We start from the raw sequence: 22,598 nt of genomic DNA on the forward strand, positions 1-22,598 counted from the left end.
TTATTATTATAAGGACAATGATTCTTATAAAAATAATGAATAACAATAACATCTAATAATAATCATAATGACAATAATATTTATCATTTTAAAAAAATAGTAACAAGAAAAATAACGATAATCATAAAAAGGAAAAAAATAATAATTGCATTTTTAGATGTTATTATTATTCATTATTTTTATAAGAATCATTGTCCTTATAATAATAATAATAATAATAATAATAATAATAATAATAATAATAATAATAATAATAATAATAATAATAATTGCATTTTTAATTGTTATTGTTAAATAATAATTATTAGTAGTATTTTTTCCTTTTGTATTATTATTTCCCCTATCATTATTATTATTTTGTAATAATAAATATTGTTTTTAATTGTTACCTTTACAATGAAGGTAAATTTCAATCTATCTTAATTAAAATTAAAATTTTCTTATTTGTTGTAAATTAAAAATAAAATGCATTCCATTTCGATCTAAAATTTGATTTCATAATATTGCAGGCTTGATTCTCTAAATCAAACCAGGGGTCGGTGTATGGTATGCTTATATGTTAGTTGATCAAATTTCCAACTTCATTCATTAGTTACTACAGAGCTAGCACGAGGGAGATTAGCACCACTACTCAATTCAATTCTAAAAAAAAACTCAAATATGGCTGCAGAGCTTCCCATTCTCAAGGATGCGCAGTTGCGCCGGCTGGCTAATATAATTTACGGCCAAGAAGTACAGGCCATACAACACATCCAATTCGGCTCCAAACCCGAGCATGTCAAATACCTCCGCACCAGCAGAAGCAATTACGAGGTGGCTTTGGCCCTCCTCGATGCCGGCGCTGGCTTGGTGAAGAGCAAGTCCGCTGCCACAGCAGACAAAGACGACCGCCGGTCCTTGACCGCTCGCAACGTCTACGATTACACTGTGTACTGCGTCCACCTCGCACTAGAGGGCATCTCAAACTACACGGTGAGAAGCGACTACCTCAGCAAAGTAAAAGAACACGCGGATGAACTGATTACAACTCTGAGGGAGATGCACCCCAAAGATGTTACCAAAATCGTTAAACTGGCCAACGATGCGACTCAGTACAGGGACAAGATGCTGGAGTATTTTAAGAGCTAGCAAAGCCCCATGTCACGCAGCTTCTCAAAATATCTCATGCAATTCGGCAAAACCTTAGAGCAACTCGTCACTATGTATGTATATAATACATATCATTTTATTTATTAAAAAGAAAAAGAATATTTGAGTTAATTTCCGACATATTATATATATTTTTCAGTATTCAATTTGTATAATTGATTTGAATGGCCTCACCAATGGTTGGGGGATTATATCGGATGTAGTTACCAGCGAAAACTGAATTTTGCGGGGTGTTCAATGACCAATCGGAAGCGCAAAAGCTAGAAGTGTAGAACGCAATAATTGAGGCGTCCAAGCGCGGAAGACCTTCCATCAACATTGGGGCAAAGATCGCCGGGAGCGTCGGATTAGTCGTGCTGCTCTTCATCATCGGCGTGATGGTGTGGGATATCTTCTCGTCGGAGCACGAGATCCCGAAGGCAGTCCATGACATCGTGGTGACGATGGCATCGGTGGGCGGAGCGATGCTTGGACAGCTTATTGGCAGGACATTAGCGCGTAACGTACTGGTCAGCGTCCAGGCAATGGAGCTGTTCGTGGCGTTGATCGGATTAATCACCGACATATTAGGGGCATTCATCATCGGCGAATTCGCAGGAATGTTGATCTATTTGATCATCGGGTCGGCAACCTCCATCCCCTTTAGCACTGACGGCCTCAAGTGTTGCTTTGCACCAATGCCTGATGGCATCGCCCTCGCCTGCTAGATTCTGCACCAGGAAGAGCTCAAGACAAGTGGAAAAAAACGTTTAAAAAAGTAATAAAATGAAATTGTGTACATCTAACATCGATCTCTACGAAAAGTCTATTATGTGTGTCGGATTATAATAAAGCTATAAGCTATGCTTTCTTCCATTCTGTCCCCACAATTATATAACATGTCTGTCGGTTTACTTGTCCATGCACTTATTACATAATCTGTAATTACAAAAATGGATTCACCAACATACTTTTTAATAGGTAGGCGTTGGGGGGAAAGTGACATTGGCCTTATAATCACCTCTTGGTTGAACCATCACCAATGATGATTTAGGCTAAACACATCAACACAAGGGGCAACATAATATTTTTGCAAATAACATCATTTATGAAGATCATGAGAATGATCTATTGGCCAATTATATAGAATAAGATGAAGAGGTCGATCCCGCAAATAGGAATTATGAGGATTCCTTAACGATTGAACATGCTAAAGAGGAGGAAGGATTCAATTCAGTTGAAAATGAAGAATGCAAAATCTTCTTTTTGGCCGAACCCAAGAAGTATGAAAACTCCTTAGTGGCCAACTATACTAAGGAGGAGGATGATAATTTTTTTTTCTGTCATTAATCGGTCAAATATGCTTTAACAAGCTTGGGAGCATCATTTATAAAATAATTGACCATTAAAGAAATTTCTCGACCTAAGAAAATAAGAACACACTTTAGGTTGAAAAGAAAAAAAAAATTGTAACTACTCATCCATAGGAGTTAAAAAGCAATTAAATGGAGCAATCATGGGTGGACATTGTTTATGCCCCCTTTGTGCAACCCCTTGGAATGTGATAGTGATCACCTAGATAAGGTAATCGCTTTAAAATGGAGGTCACTTAGGCAAGAGATAAGTTATTCGCCTAGGCAAAGGTGGATCATGTGTCATTTGGTGTCCCTAGTGACTAAGTAGAGAATCTCTTAAACAAGGCTTAAGACAAATATTGCCCAGCGAGGCAAAAGTCGCTTAAGGGATTAAAAAATAAAGAATCATTTATCATGTAGACGACCAATGAATCACAAGTAGTCACCTAGGAGACAAAAGTTGCATAGTTATTAGGTGACAATGGTTACCTAGCTAGTCATCTAGGAGATTGCTAGTTGTCAAGGAGATCGACCAATCATCAAGCAACCAAGGCAGATAAATAGTAAGTAACCATGTCAACTACAATAAAATTTTTGTCAACTATAATAATTCGACCTTTAATGTCTTAAAATGATCTTAATTCATGAGTAGACTTTTAGCATTTAGAAATTGATTGAATTTATGATTAGAATTTATGGCCCGAATTTATGATTTGTAACCTTAAAATTAATATAGTTTTGACCTTAAAGGGGTAAAATAGATATATAACCTATTTTGTAAGGATCTTCTATACATAAACTCAATTCACATAATGTGACAAACAACTATCATGTCACTTATTAAACTACCTGGGTGGAGGAGGGGAGTAGGTGGAGGCGAGCGGAATGGATGGAAGAGGAGGTAGTTTATTTCCTTACTAAAAATTTATAAAAAATAATTTCTTTAAATAAATATTATTCTAACAATATAAACTTATATAAAATTTTAAATAATAGAAAAAATAGCAAAAAAATAATTGATTATAATAAAGATAGACTTGTATTATTAAGATAGAATATCTTGCACCACAATTATAAAACACATAAGCAAATTATGATAATAAAAAAAAAGCTACCATAGGAAAAAAGAACTATGAAAATCCAACTAAAATCATAAAAAGATAAAGTTTTTAATTCTGAGTCATTAACCAAAATCATTAATTTGTGGCAAATCAAATGAGAAGATTTAATTTCTCCTTATACGGACATTACTTTGTAGTAAGCTGACATGCTAAAAAAGATTTAAACATTTTTATCATCTTGACACTTATTGCTTTAATAACTTCTAATGAAGCGAGTGTCAAAGGTCGTATAAGGATACAAAATACCTCATTTTTTTTGTCACTGATTTTTACATTAAGTATAAAAGTTTTTTTTTTATACATGATATTCAATTTTTTTTTTAAATTTAAAAAATCAACTAATATAAGTTATTCAAAATTAAAGAAACAAAAATTACAATCAAGCATCGAAAGTAAAAAGCAAGTAGATTTAGGGAGTGGAGTGCTTTTGGTCGGCAATCTTTCCCATTCCTAAAGCAGTTGTTCATCATATTGTTAGATTATGCAGAACTTTTTAATGGGGTGGTAGAAGAAAATCGCCAATTGCTTGGAGAGAATTTTGTTTGCCTAAAAATGAAGGGGGTCTTGGTGTCTTCGACTTGATGACTTGGAATAAAGCTTTGCTGACAAAAGCTCTCTGGAATATTTAGAATAAAAATGAATCTTTGTGGTCCAAATTGGTGCATAATGTTTATCTAAATGTGACTAATCTTTGGGAGGCAACAGCTGGACATAAAGACTCCCCACTGTTCAAAAAGATTATTGATTTGAAGGATCAGATTATTCTAATATGTGGGGATCAAAGGTCTGCTGGGATTGAAATTAGCGAGTGGGTGAGTGATGATCAAATCTGCTCCACCTATGTATATAATTTCTAGAGGATTAAAGGGAACTCAGTTCGGTGGCATAATGAGGTCTACATGTGTGATGTGTGGCAGCATACCGAAACATGCGTTCACTCTCTGGATGACAACTAAAGGTAAGCTACTAACAAATGATAAGTTTCAAGCTGAAGGTTTGAATCTTGTTTGTGGCTTCTACAATTTAGAAACAGAATCAAATGAGCACCTATTCTTCAAATGCCGATTCACTAAAGAAGTATAGGAGATGGTTCGTGAATGGTTAGGGATCTCTCGAGAAATGTCTACGGTGAAGGCTGCCCTGAAATGGTTATACAAGGAAGCTAAAGGCACTGACATCTAGACAGTTGGTAAGAAAGTTTGTCTGACTAATTCAGTGTACTTCATCTGACACTTTAGAAACAAAAGGAAATTTGAAGGTAAATATATTTCTCCAAGGGATCTAGTCAAAGTGATTTAGAGATAGAGTGGTGTATGACTATTTTGACTTTTTTTCTTTGGACAAGGTATAGCTACCTTTTCTTTTAATAGTTCTACTATACTGATATTTGTAGTTTTTTATTAGGAAGGCCTATGGTCTTGCCTTGTGATTGTAATGCTAAGCATTTGTGGTTGGGGTTTAGTTTCCCCTCTTCGGGGTATGCCCAGTGTACATTGTACATTCTATTTTGATCAATATATTTAATTTTATAAATAAATAAAAAGAACTAAAAAACCGTTCACAATTTTTTAAAAATGATCCTTAATACAAAAATTGTGATAATTTTTACCGGCACGCGCGAGCCGCAACCAGTAACATTTTTGAAAATTCCAGGGAACCCTTCGTTAACTTCTTCGGTTCTTCCCTTCGTTATCTTCTCCCTTCCGTCCTCCCGGTCGTTCTCCTCTCCTCATGCTTTGTTTTTCTTCTGGTAGCCTCTACTGGATCCTTACTCCTACGGGCAAATTCGTAGTACAATTAACAGAAGAGTGAAGAAAAAAAATATTTTGTGGGGTTGAAGAGGACATGGAAACAGCAGCTGGGACACTGCTCTTCACTCTGAATCGTAAGGTATGTGAATGCCCAGGTCTTGTTCTTCTGTTTCTTTGAGTTCGTCGAATCATTTAATCTACTCCGCAGTTCCAGTTTTTCCATTGCCCATCTGTGTAGTTGAATTCGTTTGCATAATTTTCTGAGTGATTGAAAATGCCATTTTGTGCGGCCGCTCGGATTGTCCGGGTGAGTTTAATTTCTGGGTCAGTGAGAGGTCTTAATTTCTTATCTGGGTAAAAGATTCGTACCGTTTTAAGCATCGCTAGTAGTGTTCCCTGAATTTGGTTTCTATGTGTTTTCTGTCCCCACAGAAAGAGTTTCTCAATAGGGAGTATGATATTAAAACTGTCTTCTTCAACATCATGCCTTTCTGGGCTTGGTTCAAATTTCGGCCTTTTCATCTGTTTTAGCTGTATCTGGATGAATATGAGGTTTTAGGTTTTTACAGTTATGTTGGAATAGGATGAGAATGGAATAGTAATTGATATTCCATCTGCAAATAGTTATTCCTTGTCTAGAATAACATTATCTTTTGCACGGTCATTTATCTTTAAGTTGCACATTTTTCGGGTAAACTATTATATTCCTACACAAATGCTATTTCATTCCTATCCCATTCTATTTTGTGAACCAAATGTGAACTTACCCTTTGTTTCATTTGTGGAATGTCTATTCCTAGGAATAAATTAGTTGTAATAGGTTGGTTTCAATTATTTATACAAAAAATTATGTTGATACCATAAAATAAGTAACAATGTAAAACTTTTTGAGTCCATAATAAGGAATAGATAAGGATAACTATTCCCAAGTTTCACCATGGTAATTTTTACTGTCGACTTCTTTCTTGTTGTTGAATGAAATTATAAGAAACGTATAGAGAATATTTGTTACCTACATTCTCAAAATTTTCACTATATTCGAACTTATTCTAAGGAATAGCTATTCCACGAACCAAACCAGCAGTTAATGTCTGTCAAAAAGTCCATTAACTACTTTCCTTTTTCCTTTTTCTATCTTTCGTAATTGCTGTTTCATTTCTTTTTTCTAATTATAAGATTTTTCTGTTGATTTCCTGCCAACAGATTCCAGTTTTTCTCCTCATTTTTGTCCCTCAATCCATGTCAACATTTTTGGACTTTAAAGAGAAATTTCTTCTCAAGTTAACTGGAGATGCAGTGTAAAATTTATCCCAGGCTCACTGTTGGGCACCAGCTTAAATGACTATTCCATAAACAGAATATTTTTCTTCCTTATCTGCAACAAATTTTTCTGATCTAATATTATGTTGCAGCCAATAGAACCCAATAGAATTTGATTTGGTGGCATTAACTTGTTCAGGAAGGGTGCTTTAATATTTTAGCAATGGTGAGTCTGTTTTCTTGATCTTAGATGAGCTACTATTTTTTTTGGGGAAACTGAGCTAATGATGTCCTCATTCGGCGCTGCACTTTTATTCTTTTGATTCGTTACTTTTCTTTTTCAAATGACACTTCTGTACTAGTAATTAGTGATGTTAAAAATTTTTTTAATTTTAGTTCAGATTCTTTGCTTATAGTGTATGAATTGGTAAAAAAGACTTGTGCTTTTAGGAGTTAATCTGTTTTTCTTTTTTTGTCTCCTCAACCATAAATTTCTTATATAAGAATAGAAAGGAAATTTAAATGCAAACAATAGAGTTTTAGGACTTGAGAAAACAAATCCTTGCCTTAGTTGAGGGCCTTGAGGCAAGCTTCTGTTCTCTGGAAACAAAATAACATTAGAATATTAAACATTAGGTTCCAAACTGCGTTTTTTCATTTTCTTAGTCATCTTGATGCAGCACTGCTGCACCAGTGAAAGCATAGTTTTTTTTTTTTAAAAAGAGGAAACTAGTGAAGTATAGTTAATATTGTTAGTTATATATTTTTTAATTACTGTTATCAAGGTATCATTAATATGGTCCAGTGAAGTGTGTGATTTCTGAAGTCCAATTTTATTATTCACAAAGTTCATTTATGAGTATAGTTCCAAAGTTATTAATGAGTTCTTTGAGTCTAGAGGAGTCAATTGAACTGTAATTAGCAATATTCGTTTTCCTATGCACATTTAATGTGCAAGGCTCTCATGTACTTATATTTATCTTAGTCCAATTAATGAAGGAGTACATAAATTTCCCTTTCCATTTGGTTATCAACTCTGATTGTTTAGAATTTTCTCAAGAACTTGGAAGTGTGATGGCTCCTTCCATAGTCTCCACCACTGCATTTCTGCCTGAGAGGATCTCTCTTTGCCACAGTATCTTCCTGCAATTCTCCGTAATGCCAGATTTCTAATTTGACAGATCCTACAGTATATTTTCACCACAGATTGCATCACATTTCAGTATCAGTTACTGAGTAATGGTTTTTGTGTAGCAATGCAAACCATGTTCTTAATTTCCTTTTCCTACCTAGTCAATAAGTTAACTACAAAAAAAATTCAGCTTATTGCCTGTAAGATTAGTGTATTGATCTTTCTTGAATATATTGACTAGAGAAATCATGTGATTTTTTGCAGATAATAAATTACAAGCAGTCCACAGATGCTGTCATTTCAAATATTTCTTCCAATAGAGCATGTTCTTCCATTCGAATGAGATATAATGCTCAACCATTTCATGAAAGGTGATACTAATTTATGTGCTGTAAATGAGTTTTTGTGCTTCTAATCACCTAAACACAAAAAATTTCTCTCACTGTAACTTTTTTTTCTCATCAAATTAAATTTTTTGCTCAAGAAGTTATATAAAAGGTGTTATTAATGTTTTAATTTAATGTCCATGCCCATTTTATTTGCATGCACACTTATTGGCAGTCATAACATCTACAAAAGTTGAGTTTTATTATCTTTATTGTTGAAAACTTATTAGAATTTAAGCTATGCTATGTTTGCATTAATTGCCAGGTTTTGAATGCATGTGGGTGATTTTCAAGTAATCTATCATAAACTAGTTTAGATGTTATTGGTAGTCATGAAAATCAAAACAATCAATTGTGATTTACATGGGATTTAAATACTATTATAGACAAATATTTTAGGAACCGGAACTTGCAAGACATGGGTTTAATCTTGCAAGAGAGTTGAGAAGCGAGCAGATAGCAAGGACATGAGTATGAGATGATGACGTCATCTTAAATTTCCATGCAGTTGTCGAAATTTCAATTGAAAATTTTGCTTTCCACTGCCCTCATAGTCGAAATGGCAATTGATTCCCCATTATACAAATTTTTTGTCGAAATTTCCACGAATCACTAAAATTAAAATTTATCTAAAGCTTGAAATTTTATAAAATTTTATCAAAATGTTAACTATACAATGAAATTTAATTGAAGTTCAAATTTGAGATTTAAAATCCAAATTAAAATTTCTCCCAACTTTTCTTTTCTTATTTATAGAAATGATACAAATGGGTTTCAGACTTTGAAATTATATGAAGAGTTAATCTTAGACATTAATTTCAACATTTTATTTGACCATTTATTTCTAAATTATATGCATCTCTAATACTATAATGGGGATTCTCCCTTTGGTGTTATTTTTAAAAAATGCCAAATTTATCCCTATAGTTACCAATGATTATTTTAAAATACTCCTTTAACTATCCACAACTATTCCAAAATGCCCTTATAATTATGTCAAATTTATCCTCATAACTACTCATAATTATCCCTAAATATCCCTATAACTATCTACAACTATCCCAAAATGCCCTTATACTATTTAATTTTTTATTTTTAAAACAATTTTTTTAAAATTTTAAAAAATAGGAAGTCGTGGAGCATGTACATAGTGTGTGTCCATGGCTAGTTTGTATAATAAATAATATTTAAACTGATTTATAAATTTGAATGTGTTTAATGTCATTATTATATTACAATATTGGCACCATATACACCATGATGTATTTTATTTATAATTATTTAGTTATGTTTGCTAATAGTTTCTAAAGTTTCATAAAAGAATTCCATTCTTCATTGTAAATTTTCATCAATTTTTGATCGAAATTGAACTTGACATCAACATCAACATTGAAATCTTTGTAATGAAGCTTCAAAAGTTTAGTCGAAATTGAAATTATGATCCTTGGATGATGATAGATCATAGAAGAATAGGAATATCACGATTAATTTTTTTTTCTTTTGATATTGGAATTGATTAGAAAAGGTGAGAAAATATGACAAAAGATGAAAAATAAAAACAACAAGAACAACACGTCCTTCCTCTACAAAATGAAAACAACTACAGGATCAAAGAAAAACAAACTCAAGACATCTTAATGAAGCAACAGACAATCTTGTTGTAAGTCTTCCAAGGAAACATGATGAAAGGAGCAATTAGTTGAAACCCACATTGACACATCCACTCTACTAAGTAAGTTATTGGAAGTAGCCATACCTTTAAAAATTTTGATTTTCATCTCCAGCCAAACACAACAAATAATCATCATAATAGTGTACCGCTGCAAAGCTTTCTCCTCCTTTCTCTTACCAATTCCCCAAACATAATAGGACTATAGGGCTTCAACATGGAGGGATCGACCAATTTTTTGCCAAAAATACCAAACAACTTATTCCAAATCGCAAAGTGAAGGCATGGTGAATAAACAAATGTGGTCAAGTCCACTCTATAAATAAAGGGCAAAAACGTCAAGTGATAAGACTTTATTTGGTCTTCTCTTCTGAAGCAAGTCATTGGTATCGATTTTTGCTATGATCTCAGTCTAGTGAAAGCTTTTATTTTTAATGGATCTTTAGCTTTCCAACTCAAGGAGTAACAAGGTGGGATCACAAATTAACTAGGAAAAAGATTTGCAAGAGAATTGCCCAAAAGAATCTAAGGATTCTAAGCTCCAAACCTATTTATCACTCCCCAAAATGAATATGAAAAGAATCAAGAAAATTGGTTAATAGTGCCAGCTCATTTATCTCTTGCTCACTAAGGTTTCTTGCAAAATGGAAATCCCAAGAATGCCATCCTTTTGCAGGAGGAGGAAAGCAGAAACAAATGTTTCACGAAGATAAACCCAAGTGATGAGGACATGCAGGAGCCAAAGGCACCTCCCCCATCCATTGGTCATCCCATAAATGAATTCTCTCCCCATCACCAACTTTGTACTCAAGATTAGGATAAAATTAAAGGCTTGGCAGTGGGCATCGATAATGGTGTACATATTTGCACCACTTGCTCGTTTAGAAACAATTTATTCATTATCTTGTTAGCATCTTAGAATAGATGGAAGATTCATCTAAGGGGAGGTTTCCATGGAGCAAGCTCTTCAAAGGACTCTATGGGTTGAAACAAGCTCTTCATGTGTGGTTTAGTTGAATTGAAAAATATTTTCAAGAAAATAAATGCCATTGTGAGCATGCTCTCTACATTAAGGCAAATGGAATTGGAGATATGTTACAATTTATGTTTGTATGTTGATGATTAATCTTTTGTTTGATAAAAAATCAAACACCTTTTGAAGTGATGATGTGATTGAGACGAGGAGATGGTAATTTCAGTGAAATGGGCTTGTTATGCCAAGTCCATCAGAGATGCAATGATATGAATAATAAGAGAGTCATAGAAATCATAGAAATCGTAGAATGGGGAAAGCAAATGACGGAGGTGACTAGAAATAGATAAGAGATATGGAGAGGGAGAGAGAGGGATAGAGATAGGGAAGTAGAGGCACTAAGAGATAGAAATAGAAGATAAAGCGACACAAAGGCCAAGGTGTTAATCGTTTGTCACATTGTGTGAATTGAGTTTCATTGAGCTGAAGTTCTAGTACAATTGAAATTAATCACATATTTTTACCCTCCATAAGTCAAATTTGGAATTACAATTTTCCTCAAATTGTGCCCTAAATTTAACTATGGTTACGAGTCTTATATTCAAACCATTAAAAGGCCTAGTCATAAATTGAGACTGTTTCTATGCATGAATGGTTCAATTATTATGGTTGACTCTCATGTCCAATGATTGCACTAAGCGATCTCTGTTGCTTGGATTGACAATTAATTGTTCACCTCACATGGTGAGTGGATGACCTCCGGATGGATGGGATGATCTTCCTTGCAATTCCTTGGATGGTTTGGAAACAAATGGTTCGCCTTGCATGGGTGACTGCTATATGTCCAAGAGACAATCATGTGTTGCCTAAGACTTGTCATTGTCGTTCTTATGGCAACATTGAGATAAGTGATTCATTTGTTTGCCATGTGCCTAAACAATTTTCATAGCAAGACGATCATACCATCTCACAGGGGGTGCGCAATGATGGAACAAACATCTTCATAGGAAATAAAAGCATGTTTGAAGCGCTCAAAGAGGCAACAACAAAGTTTGAGATGGCAGATATTGGGAACCTGTCATATTATCTTGACATAGAAGTAATGCAAAAGGAGGAAGGAATCTTTGTTTCTCAAGAAAGCACGTGAAAAGTTCCCAAAAAATTTCGGATGGATGACTGCAAGGCTTTAGTCCCCCTTAGAGTATGGAATTAAATTGTTGAAGAATGCAGAAATAAGATCGATCCAATCCATTGTTGTGCAACTCAAGTTCATGAAGTCTCAAGATCAAGTTGTAGTTATTTTCACAAAATCCCTCATGTTTGATGATATCTGTAAATTAAGTAGCCTTCTTGGCATGAAAAAGAAAAATCAAGTTTGAGTTGGAGTGTGGAAATTAATTGTATTTGATACAAATCATTTGGATTGGATGATATAAGTCATGTACTCAACTCAAGCCATTACAATAAAATGGAATCAAAGTTTCAAATGTTCCATGTTTCTTTCTACATTTCTCTCCATATAAGAGTAGTCTTGAATCCTCTATTTCCAACACATAATAGGGCAAGATTTATAACAAAAAAATTGTAAATAATTACATCAGTAGCAGGCATGCTGTGTATACAGTGCAATAATTTTAATACAATAATCATATTAAACACATTCAATTAATATAAATGATATTCATAAATAAGTCGGATATTAGTTATTATGCAAATATAATAATTTATGCATTAATGGTTGAGGAAAATGTTGTTACTAATATGTAATTTCAATTTTGTATAAAATTTCAGAAATCTATTAGTTAGCGTTTGTAATAATCTTTTGTTTCAAGAGAAAAAAGATTTATTGAAAGAGGAATTTCAATTTTTTGAGGTTTGAATCTCAATTTTCAATTTTAAGAAAAAATTATTTCATAGTCAAATTTTTGAAAAATTTCACTGAAATCTTTTGATAAATTTTGGGTGATTTATGGACATTTTCAACGTCAATTTTGTAAGAAGGAATTAACTGCTATTCGGGTACGAAAGTGCGGTCATGATGGAAAGCAAAAATTTCAACAATGTTGTGGAAATTTTAGACCATGCTGCACCACAACTATGGGTGGGCATATCCTTCTGATTCTCATCTACACTTGCCCATCGTGTGGCATGCTCTATAAAGTAATAACTGAAAGCAGTTTTTCCTTTCATTTTCTTTATGGATGATCAGGCATTTAGCTTCTTATAGTTATAGCACACTGGGCAGCCTCCCTTAGCAACATCTCAACTTTTGATTGGCCAGCTCTCCTTGGCCAAAAGGCTGCCACATTGTTAAATGCAAATTTTGATATAAACAAGGACAGAATTAGGTAGTGTAATATGGAGGTGTTATGAATGAACTGAGAATGATATCATTTGTTGAAATAGTTATCCAGTTATTTTTGAACTAGTATAAGCTGAAGTAAATGGACACAAAAGTAATGGGCTTATTCTGAACACGTTTTGAAACAATATAGGAAGATTTAGTTGATATAAAAAGCATGCACATCCCTTTGGAAATTTCACTAATTATTGAGTAGAGTATAATAAATTTTCCTTAATCTAAACTATTATGCTAATCTTTTTGTGCATCCCATTCTATATAAAGACTAAATTCTTTTGAATTATTAAGGTGACTATTCTTATTGCTTGATTTATTTTCACAGTTTAATTCAATGCTTGCTTGATTGATCTTTGTGAGTCTTCTTTCCATTTTTTTTTTTTTCTAGAGAACTGTAATAATGTAAAGCTCTTTTTGAGTTAAAGTTGGGAATATTCTTCTTTTTGGTGTTAAAAATTCTCTTTCTTTTACAGGGCAAGCTACATTCCTGCAGTTTCTGCTATATCGTCAGGTGCATAAATAAGTTATTGGTATCCTTCAAGTGGCTACTTTGATGCTGTGTGCATGGTGGAAATACACTGTAGGATCTGTCAGATATCTAATCTGACAAATTAGGGGTATTGAGGGAGATTTAGTGACGAAGAATGATCCTCTCCTGCAGAAATGCAGTGGTGGAGGGTACAGAAGGAGCCATTGGGTGAATCTTCAACCCACTCTTCCAAATTATTAGGAAAATCCTGAACAGCTCAGAATTATAAAGGGAAAATTCTGGACTAAAATAAATTTAAGCACATGACAGCCTTGCAGATTAAACATGCTTAGGAAAATGAACTATTGTTGACTACAACTGTTTTGACTTCTCTAGACTCAAAGACATCATAAATACACTTTGGAAATACTCGTAAGTGAAGCTTATGTAGAAAGTTTGACTTAGTAAAGGACACTTTGACTAGATCATAATAAAAAGACCTAGATAAGGCAAAGATTGGTTTGTCATCCAGATAATATTAACCAGTGCTTCATTGATGCAGCAGTACTGCTTCATACTCTCACCCATTGTACATTAAAATAAATTGTGGTCTATCTTTTCTATCTGGTGTTTTATTTTTTTATTTTTGTTTTTATTTTTATTTTTTCATTTCTCTATTTGATGCTTTCTCCTGCATTAGGTGCAGAAGATATTCAAGTCTCTTCATCTCAATGCAAGGACTTCTCTGTGACTGCTACCAGTATTAATGACGATAAAGACATAAAGGTATGAATGGCATTTCATTTAGACCAGTTGGAAACACTTCTTGACTGAAAATATACCAAGAGGACATGATATACATGAGGTAGATGTAAAACTAATAATGGTTTTAGGACAACAACTAACCTGAGGTCGTGATGTCCTTTGAATTTAATAGGATCTTTCAATAGGATGCTGAGTATGAAGATAAATGCTTAATACTATGTTAGTAGATCATAATTATAGTTCTTAATTTTGACCACAAATTTTAGAAAACATTTGTTGACTGACAATGTACCTAGAGACAGATATACATGAGGTAGATGTAACACTAATGATGATTTAAGGACAATAACTAACTCAAGATCATGATGACCTTTCAGTTTAATAGAATCTCTGGACAGGATCCTGAGTATGAAGATAAATGCTTAATACTCTGTTTGTAAATTCTAATTATGATTCTTAGTTTTGAATTGTATTCTTGACCATTTAGCAGATGACCGTAGAGGTATCTGGTGTCAAAACTCAAGCAATTTTTGACAATGTGTTCTCCAAAATGGTTGCTGATGCTCAACCAATTCCAGGCTTTCGAAGAGTAAAAGGAGGTAAACAAAAATTTTATACTTTATAATTTTACAAAAGCTACTGGTGTTATTTTTAGGAATCAACCAAAATTGATTCAGTTGCTTTCATCAAAATTACTGATTTTTGTTGTGAATTTTTTAATGAATTCATTAAGCTACTGAATTTTCATTCTAGCTGTCGCAAGATGTTTCTACTTAGGGTACACAATTATTGTAATCTAACCAACACAGCAATTGCCAAATATGATGCCTAGAATGTTTGATGTCTACCATCATCATTGGCATCACCACTCTTTACTTGTCGTACTTTGTTCTTGTTGTACTTGGGTCAATGTAGCAAACTTGAAAAGTATTGAGTACATCAACTATACACAACAAAAAAGCCAAGCCTTAAGTCCCATTTGGTGGGGTCAGCTACATGAATCCTTGGATGCGATGATGGACAATTTCTTTTGACAAATTTAGGGCTATTAAATCCTTACTATCTTATTCCAAGTTATTTTTAGTCTATCCCTACCCTTTTCCTACTCACAACAACTTACTCTTTCTCATTGGTGTGCTATGTGGCCTGCATTGCACGTGCCTAAACCATTTGAGTCTTCCCTCACTTATCTAATCTTCTATAGGAGTTATGCCTAACTTACTGCAAATATGTTCTTTTTTTAATTTATCTTTGAATTTTATACCATTCATCCATCTAAGCATTCTCATCTTAGGAACTTTTACTTTTTGGGTATCTTGTTTCTTAGTTGCCCAACATTTTGATCCATATAACATAGCTGGTCTTATAGCCATCCTATAAAAATTTCCTTTCAATTTGAAGGGTATTCCTACTTTGACAAAGCACACTTGAAGCATTTCTCCATTTTACCCAACCTGCTTTAACTCTATGCATTACATCCTTTTCAATTTCTCTTTCAACTTGCATAATAGATCCAAGGTATCGAAATCAAGTGCTATTTATTTCTACATCATCAAGTTTAACTTTGTCTCCGATATTCCTCCTACTATTATTGAAATTACATTTCATATATTCTGTCTTATTTCTACTTATCTTGAAGCCTCTAGATTCTAAAGCTTCTCTTCATAATTATAACTTAGCCTCTACTCCACCCCCAGTTTCATCAATCAACACAATATCATCTGCAAACAATATACACCATAGAACCTCATTTTGGATACTCCTAGTTAGTTGATTCATCACTAAAGCAAAAAGATAAGGTCTCAAAGTAGATCCTTGATGTGCACCTATTGTGATTGGAAATTCTCTAATCTCTCCACCTATAGTCCTTACACTAGTCATTATATTATACATATCCTTAATGACATCAGTATACCTCAATGATTTTAAAGGTATTTTTCAGGGCGTTTTAGGACAAAAAATGCACCAAGGTGTAAGTGAAAAGGTGCATTCCATAAAAGCGTACGCATCAAGTAAAAAGGCATACGCATCAAACAAAAATTCTCACTTTTTTATGCCTCAGCGTCAAGGCATACGCCTTTTGGTATTGCAGTGAAACTCTATCCTCCCTCCCTCTCTCATGAAGCTTCTTCTCCTTTGTTCTATTGACGAAGCCTGACAAAGCCTCTGCTCTCTCTTCGAAGCCTCATCAAAGCTCGATGAAGCCACTGCTCTCTCTCGAAGCCTCGACGAAGCCTCTGCTCTCTCTTTTGAAGCCTCAACAAAGCTTGACAAGGCCTCTGCTCCCTTTCGAAGCCTCTGCTCTCTCTCGACGAAGCCTTTACTCTCTCTCGAAGCCTTTGTTCTCTCTTACGCGTTGACAAAGCTCGAGGAAGCCTCTGCTCTCTCTTTCGAAGTCTCGGTTTGACGGGTTTGACCATATTATTTTTACAATCAACCAGAGTTGACTATATGAATATTAAAAATCATTTCCATTTTCTCATGAAAGTTGGGTTCAAGGCTAGAGAAGTTTCAGGCGTCTCCCAAATAGCCCCTTAACAGGCTGGAGAAATTTGTAATTTGGCATTTTTCTCTTTTGTTTGAAAACTTATGGCTTATTTTTAATACTTAAGAATTATGTTATTATTATTTTTCTCCATTATTCTAACATTTTTCTCATTTTTATACTATTATAATTTATTTATTTATTAATTATTTTAAAAAATACAATCCCAAAATGTTTATGCCTCAACGCCTTGAGGCTTACGCCTCGCTTCACCTTACGCCTTTGCCTTTTAAAACACCGGTATACTTACTAAATACACCTTTTTTTTTTTTTCTAAAACCCACCATTGAACTTCTCTAGGTACCCTATCATACGCTTGCTTTAAATCAATAAATACCATATACAAATTCCTTTTTTTTTTCCTAAACTTTTCCATTAATCTTCTTAAAAGATATGTAGCGTCTGTAGTAGATCTCCTAGGCATAAAACCAAATTGATTTTTTGAGACCTTCGTTTTTAGCCTTAATCTTTGTTCAACTTCCCTTTTCCACAGTTTCATCGTGTGACTCATAAGCTTAATTCCACGATAGTTATTAAAATTTTGAATATCTCCTTTATTTTTGTATATAGGTATTAAAGTGCTTTTCCTCCATTCATCTGATATTTTTTAGTTTTTATAATTTTTTTGGATAGAAAAAGAAGACTATGATTAAACTTGACAAAAGGATTGCATGATTGGAGGACAAGGAGTTCACCTCAAGCAAGTAGAAAAAGCTGAAAAAAACCAAAAAGAAAGTGTGGCTAATACCAAAATAGGAAAAAGCAAAATACAAGCCAAAACTCCATTACAAGAATGCTGCCTTCCAATCTATACTAAGGTCAGACAGCAGAAGACCCCTAAAGAAACCCAATGAGTGCACCCACAAGGAGGCCAGGAAAGCCACCCTATCAAAGTCATGAGCGGGTAGATTGACTTCTGAAAATCTTAGCTTTCCTTTCAATCCACATGATCCAAAGGATGGAAAAAACAGCTGCACAACATAGAGCTCTATCATTCTTATTCTTTCCAAAACCCCTGAAATTAATCAAAAGCAACTTTTCAATTTTCCCAGAGCCATCCACAGTTCCCCTGCCAGAGTAAAGGGCATTCTGAAGCTGTGATGCCACCTTTCAATGCACAAAGAGATGGACATTTGACTCATTGTTCTCACAACACATGCAGCACATATCAGGACTAAGAGCCATATAGGGTCTTCTCCTCTGTAGCAGATCATGCGTGTTGATCTTCTCCAGGATTATGGCCCAAATCTTCCGCGGCTCCTTAGCCCTCCAAACTAAGTGTTTCCAAGGCTTCCCTGGTACCATAGTCCAAAACATGTAATTTGAGATTCATTAGAATTAGCATATATAGGAAACAATTTTTTTTGTAAATTCTATTATACGAACCTTAATTCCTTAAAAAATAAAATGCACTATTATTATTATTATTATTTAGTTTGTAATATTTGAACCATGGATCTTCCTTACCTTACCCAAATCTTTACGACTTGAGAAGCAAAGCTCGTGGACAACTCTACATAGTCATTATTAAAGACACAATGAGATATTTTGAAGCTAATACATTCAAGAAAAATATCATGCTTAAGATCTTTTGAATGTAATAAACTAATATCAAGTCTTGTTCAAATAGCCTCAAGAGACCTGTCTTATATATGAATCAAAGATGACTCGGTTAGAGACATACTCGCAATAGTTTGTGCAGGCCTTAAAATGGAGAAGTCTCTTCTATAGCTAAACCAGTATTGACATTTGAGAATGAGAAAGTAGGAAGGAGAGAGAGAGAGAATACTTGCATAAGCTTATATTTTGGCTAAACAATTTTATATAGAACGGAGAATGTTCGGGGTCATGGAATAGGAAGGAATCATGGTGCAACACATCCCCTAAATGCTGCTTGTTAGGGGTATAATTTTATGTTGGTGAAAATGTGTAATGGCACTTGTATATTCTTGAGAAAAGGTGTTTGTAAATCTGGAGGGGATATTTAAGTTGTGAAATAGATTAATGACTAAAATAGAAGTATAATGCTATAATTCTCCACTTTTAATGATAAAAAGGCATATTGTATTGAAGATATCAAATACTACCATGGATCGCTAGATTTAGTGTTCCAGAACAAATATTTGCCACTTTTGAACACTAGTCCCAATTCTTGGTTTATTAAGGTGTTAGCATTTTCTGTCAAGTGCAAACTATGGGCTTAAATAATCTAAACTTACAAAGTAATCTCACATTAACGGAAGTATCAAAATAGATCCCAAATAACTTGAAATCCTAAAATTGCGATCGGAATAAAAAAAAAAAAAAGGCCATACCCAGCATAGTAGAAATGAGAGAATTGAGGGAAAAAGAGAGCACGAGAAAAAGGAGAGAGATGAGAGATTAGATGAAAATTTAATACTTCAAAACTGGTAAAATATTTGCAGAAATCTACATTTATAGGAAAATAATAAAATCTAAAATTATAAAATAACCCCTCATTAATTAAATGAACAAAGAACCTCAAATAGCTAGAATTTGAAAAATTATGAATAACGTAAATATAGTTAATCCTAAAACTACTAATCCCAGCCAGTGTTCTCATTCGACTACTTGTTCTTTATCACTTCTCCCCACTCCCCCTCAACAAGGTAGTTTATGCTAGTAGTGAGATCTCATAATGGTGTTTATTAGAATACTATTTATTGAATAAAAGAACTTTGGATATTGGCTTGTTGATTTCTAAATGTAGATGCCAACCTCTGGTTATGTAAATTGATGCCCAAATTTAGGAATCTTAAATTTTTATTATAATGCTATATTCTGATAATTCAAAATTTAGGAATAGATATTAGAAATGTCCATCTAAAGAAGAGACAAAAAATCTCAAACTATAACAGGTTTCAGAGTGCATAGAGTATGATATTGATGCCATGAGCATTCAAGCAATGACTAAGAAACATAAAGTTGAGATTGTGGGCATAACATATCAGCTGCAACCAGTTTCATTTCATTTTCCTTGACTTAGTTCTCCAGGATGGTGTCTTCTTCAAGAGACGATGACTCACTCCCAAATTGTCCATGTCATAGGGGACACTGAGTTCTTTATCTTTTTGCAGGCCTGTTTATTGGTTATCCACATAATTCTAAGTTGCTATTTGCCAAAATCTTTATAACTTAAGCCAGCAACCTTTTCAGCTTTTTGTTTCATATTATAATGTGATGAATGCTTTTCAATGCCCCCTTCATCTTTCTTTTATTTCCCCAAGACTAACATTTTACTGATATTTTCCTTTGGCTTTTCTCATCTCTGACAAACAACTTGGGCATAATCAGGAAAAACACCTAATGTAAGTTTTTGTTTCCTTTTGTTTTACTTAATTTATATAATTTACTTGTGAATTGTAAATAAATTGGCAAACAATTATGCAGGCATGTTCCTAGGTCAAGGAACTTGTAGATTGATGTCATTGGTGGGTGCAAGTATCGGATTGCTTCTTGTTTGTACATAATTGTAAAGGCTGTTAACTGATAATGCAATTTTTTTTTCTTATGCTTTTGAATCATATTCAGCAATATCAAAGTTCTCTTACTTTTTGTTTTTTTTAAAAAAAAATCTGAAATTTTCCTCCTTTTACATATTGGATAGGTGGGTTCAATGATTATCCACAATTTGCCCACTATGCCAGCTGAAACATCAGCAATCCACTGCTTTTTGCAAATTTAAGAAGAGTAACTGAATCTTTGAAGGCAATCCTTGCTTAACTAAAACAAATCCAAGTTGTCCTTTATGGCACATTAAGGAACAAGTCTCTCCAAATTGTTCTATATGACACATTAAGGAACAGAATCTGTGTTTCTTTGCAATCGAGATATCACAAAGTTAAATGTAGTGATTCATGCTTGCACATAGAGGGGGAAAGTGAGAATATTTTTGAAATTTTAGCTATTTAAGGAGCTGTAGAAACGAATATAGAAATGTGCATATGCATGTTATAATTGATCTTGGCTGTTGTGGAACTGTTGCTATATTTATGGTTATTTTTCCATGTCTGGCAGATACCCAGAGACATTCTTTTGGAAGTTCTTGGACCCTCTAAAGTTTACAAGCAAGTAATAAAGAAAGTAATTAACCATGCCATATCTGAATATGTAGAAAAGGTAAGGTTAATTTTTTCGGTCAGTTCAGTCTTTTTCAACATGTTATTATCTTTGCCATCTCAGTAGAAATAGTAGGTGTCTTTCGGATGCTTTGGGCTTCATGCATCATAAAGATTAGCACGAGGTTTTAGAACAATTAATTTTGATTTGCTCCTTCTCCATTATCGAATTTCATCTAATTAGTTTTCCCCAGCAATCAATCTGCTCCTTTTCTCATTATTGAATTTCACCTGATTAGGATTGTAACAAGGTTAATGTCTCTAGATATTGGCGCCAATGTGTCTTTATGGTAGGAACCATTCATATAATTTCTTGGAGACCATTGGTTATTTTTGGGGTACATTGGAGGCTTGGAGCATTATTTATCCTTGGACTTAGTATGGGAGAGAATCGTATCTTTTATTATTATTAATTTTTTCTCCTGGGCTAATGCTTCTAAAGCTTTTATGGGAATGTGCTTAATTGATTTTCATCTTGATTGGAAAGCTTTGTTGAGTTTATGCTCTCTCTCTCTCTCTCTCTCTCTCTCTCTCTCTCTCTCTAAATTTCACTTTTGCAATTTTTTATTTTTATTTATCTCTACAGTGGGATGCTTACCCTCCTCTCCCTTGTATCTTGCATGCTCTGTTTTTAATTGGGGGAGAAAGGTGTATGTTGCTTGGGGGGCAAAGTATTTTGTAGCCTTATTTTTTTTTAAGAGGAGAATGTTGAAAGAACTACTATAGCTTTATTTTTCTTGATAGGGTGGATGCAATCAAATATGGTCTATAAAATATTGCTTTGAAGCAATATTACTCAGATGATCTAATGCTATATATAGTCTTATTAGTGTTTTTCTAGCTATGAATTTGAGACTATTGATGGTATTGGTATCTAGAGACTCTAGATTAGGCTAATGAGAAGAAAAATTTTCCTTATATTCATTCTTGCAACATCATTTCCTAATCCTAGGTCTATTTATTTATTTTCTTTTGGGTTGAAATGTTATTTTGGGTTGAAATGTAGCAAATCAATTTTAAAGTAGTAAACAAAATTTTTTGTCAAACTGTTGTATGCAGGAAGGCTTAATAGTGAGTAAAGACTTGAGGATCGAGCAGAGCTTTGAAGATCTTGAAGCGAAGTTTGAACCCGGGGATCGATTTTGCTTTGATGCAGTAGTTGTTCGAGTTCAAGAAACAAAGTGACTGATGTGTAAAGTAATTGTTCGGGTTCAGCATTTGAACTGATTTTAAATTTTGCGGACATATTAAAAACTTGCACAAGCATTTCACGTTCTGAATTGAGTGAAGAACAATTGTTTCAACCACTTTTGCTCTAAAAGCACATCCCAATTGGCGAGTTCTTCAGCCGCAAAATGTATATCTAGCATTAGAACTCTATGTTGTGTGGTTAAGCTCTAATCTGAGATACCTTTACAATCCTAACATGATAAAGAATTTACTCTCCATGGTAAGAAAAAAATTATTTGACTTATTTTGTCCACCTTTGAAGATTATTAAGTGTTCTCTCTCTTTTTAAAGTAAGTACTCATTGTAATAAAGTCAT

General features: G+C 33.8%; 2 protein-coding genes across 3 annotated transcripts; both read left to right on the top strand.

Annotated features, from left to right (window-relative positions):
- Window positions 1-660: 660 nt before the first annotated feature.
- On the top strand, window positions 661-1,128 carry LOC131151537 (uncharacterized). Its single transcript, XM_058102779.1, has one exon. The coding sequence runs from the start codon at window positions 661-663 to the stop codon at window positions 1,126-1,128; it is 468 nt and encodes a 155-aa protein (XP_057958762.1).
- Window positions 1,129-5,225: 4,097 nt separating this feature from the next.
- Window positions 5,226-22,356, top strand: LOC131151594 (uncharacterized). 2 transcript variants are annotated; one of them, XM_058102845.1, is made up of 8 exons: window positions 5,226-5,494; window positions 8,012-8,118; window positions 13,608-13,645; window positions 14,304-14,389; window positions 14,859-14,967; window positions 20,229-20,242; window positions 20,952-21,053; window positions 22,112-22,356. In XM_058102845.1, the coding sequence occupies exons 1-8, from the start codon at window positions 5,450-5,452 to the stop codon at window positions 22,235-22,237; spliced, it is 627 nt and encodes a 208-aa protein (XP_057958828.1). In that variant the 5' UTR covers window positions 5,226-5,449; the 3' UTR covers window positions 22,238-22,356. The 2 variants fall into 2 exon arrangements, with proteins under 2 accessions (XP_057958828.1, XP_057958829.1); XM_058102846.1 differs by having other exon boundaries at window positions 5,232-5,494; window positions 14,310-14,389.
- The last annotated feature ends 242 nt before the right edge of the window (window positions 22,357-22,598 follow it).

This window comes from Malania oleifera, chromosome 3, assembly GCF_029873635.1.
Source record: "Malania oleifera isolate guangnan ecotype guangnan chromosome 3, ASM2987363v1, whole genome shotgun sequence".
NCBI lineage: Eukaryota > Viridiplantae > Streptophyta > Magnoliopsida > Santalales > Ximeniaceae > Malania > Malania oleifera.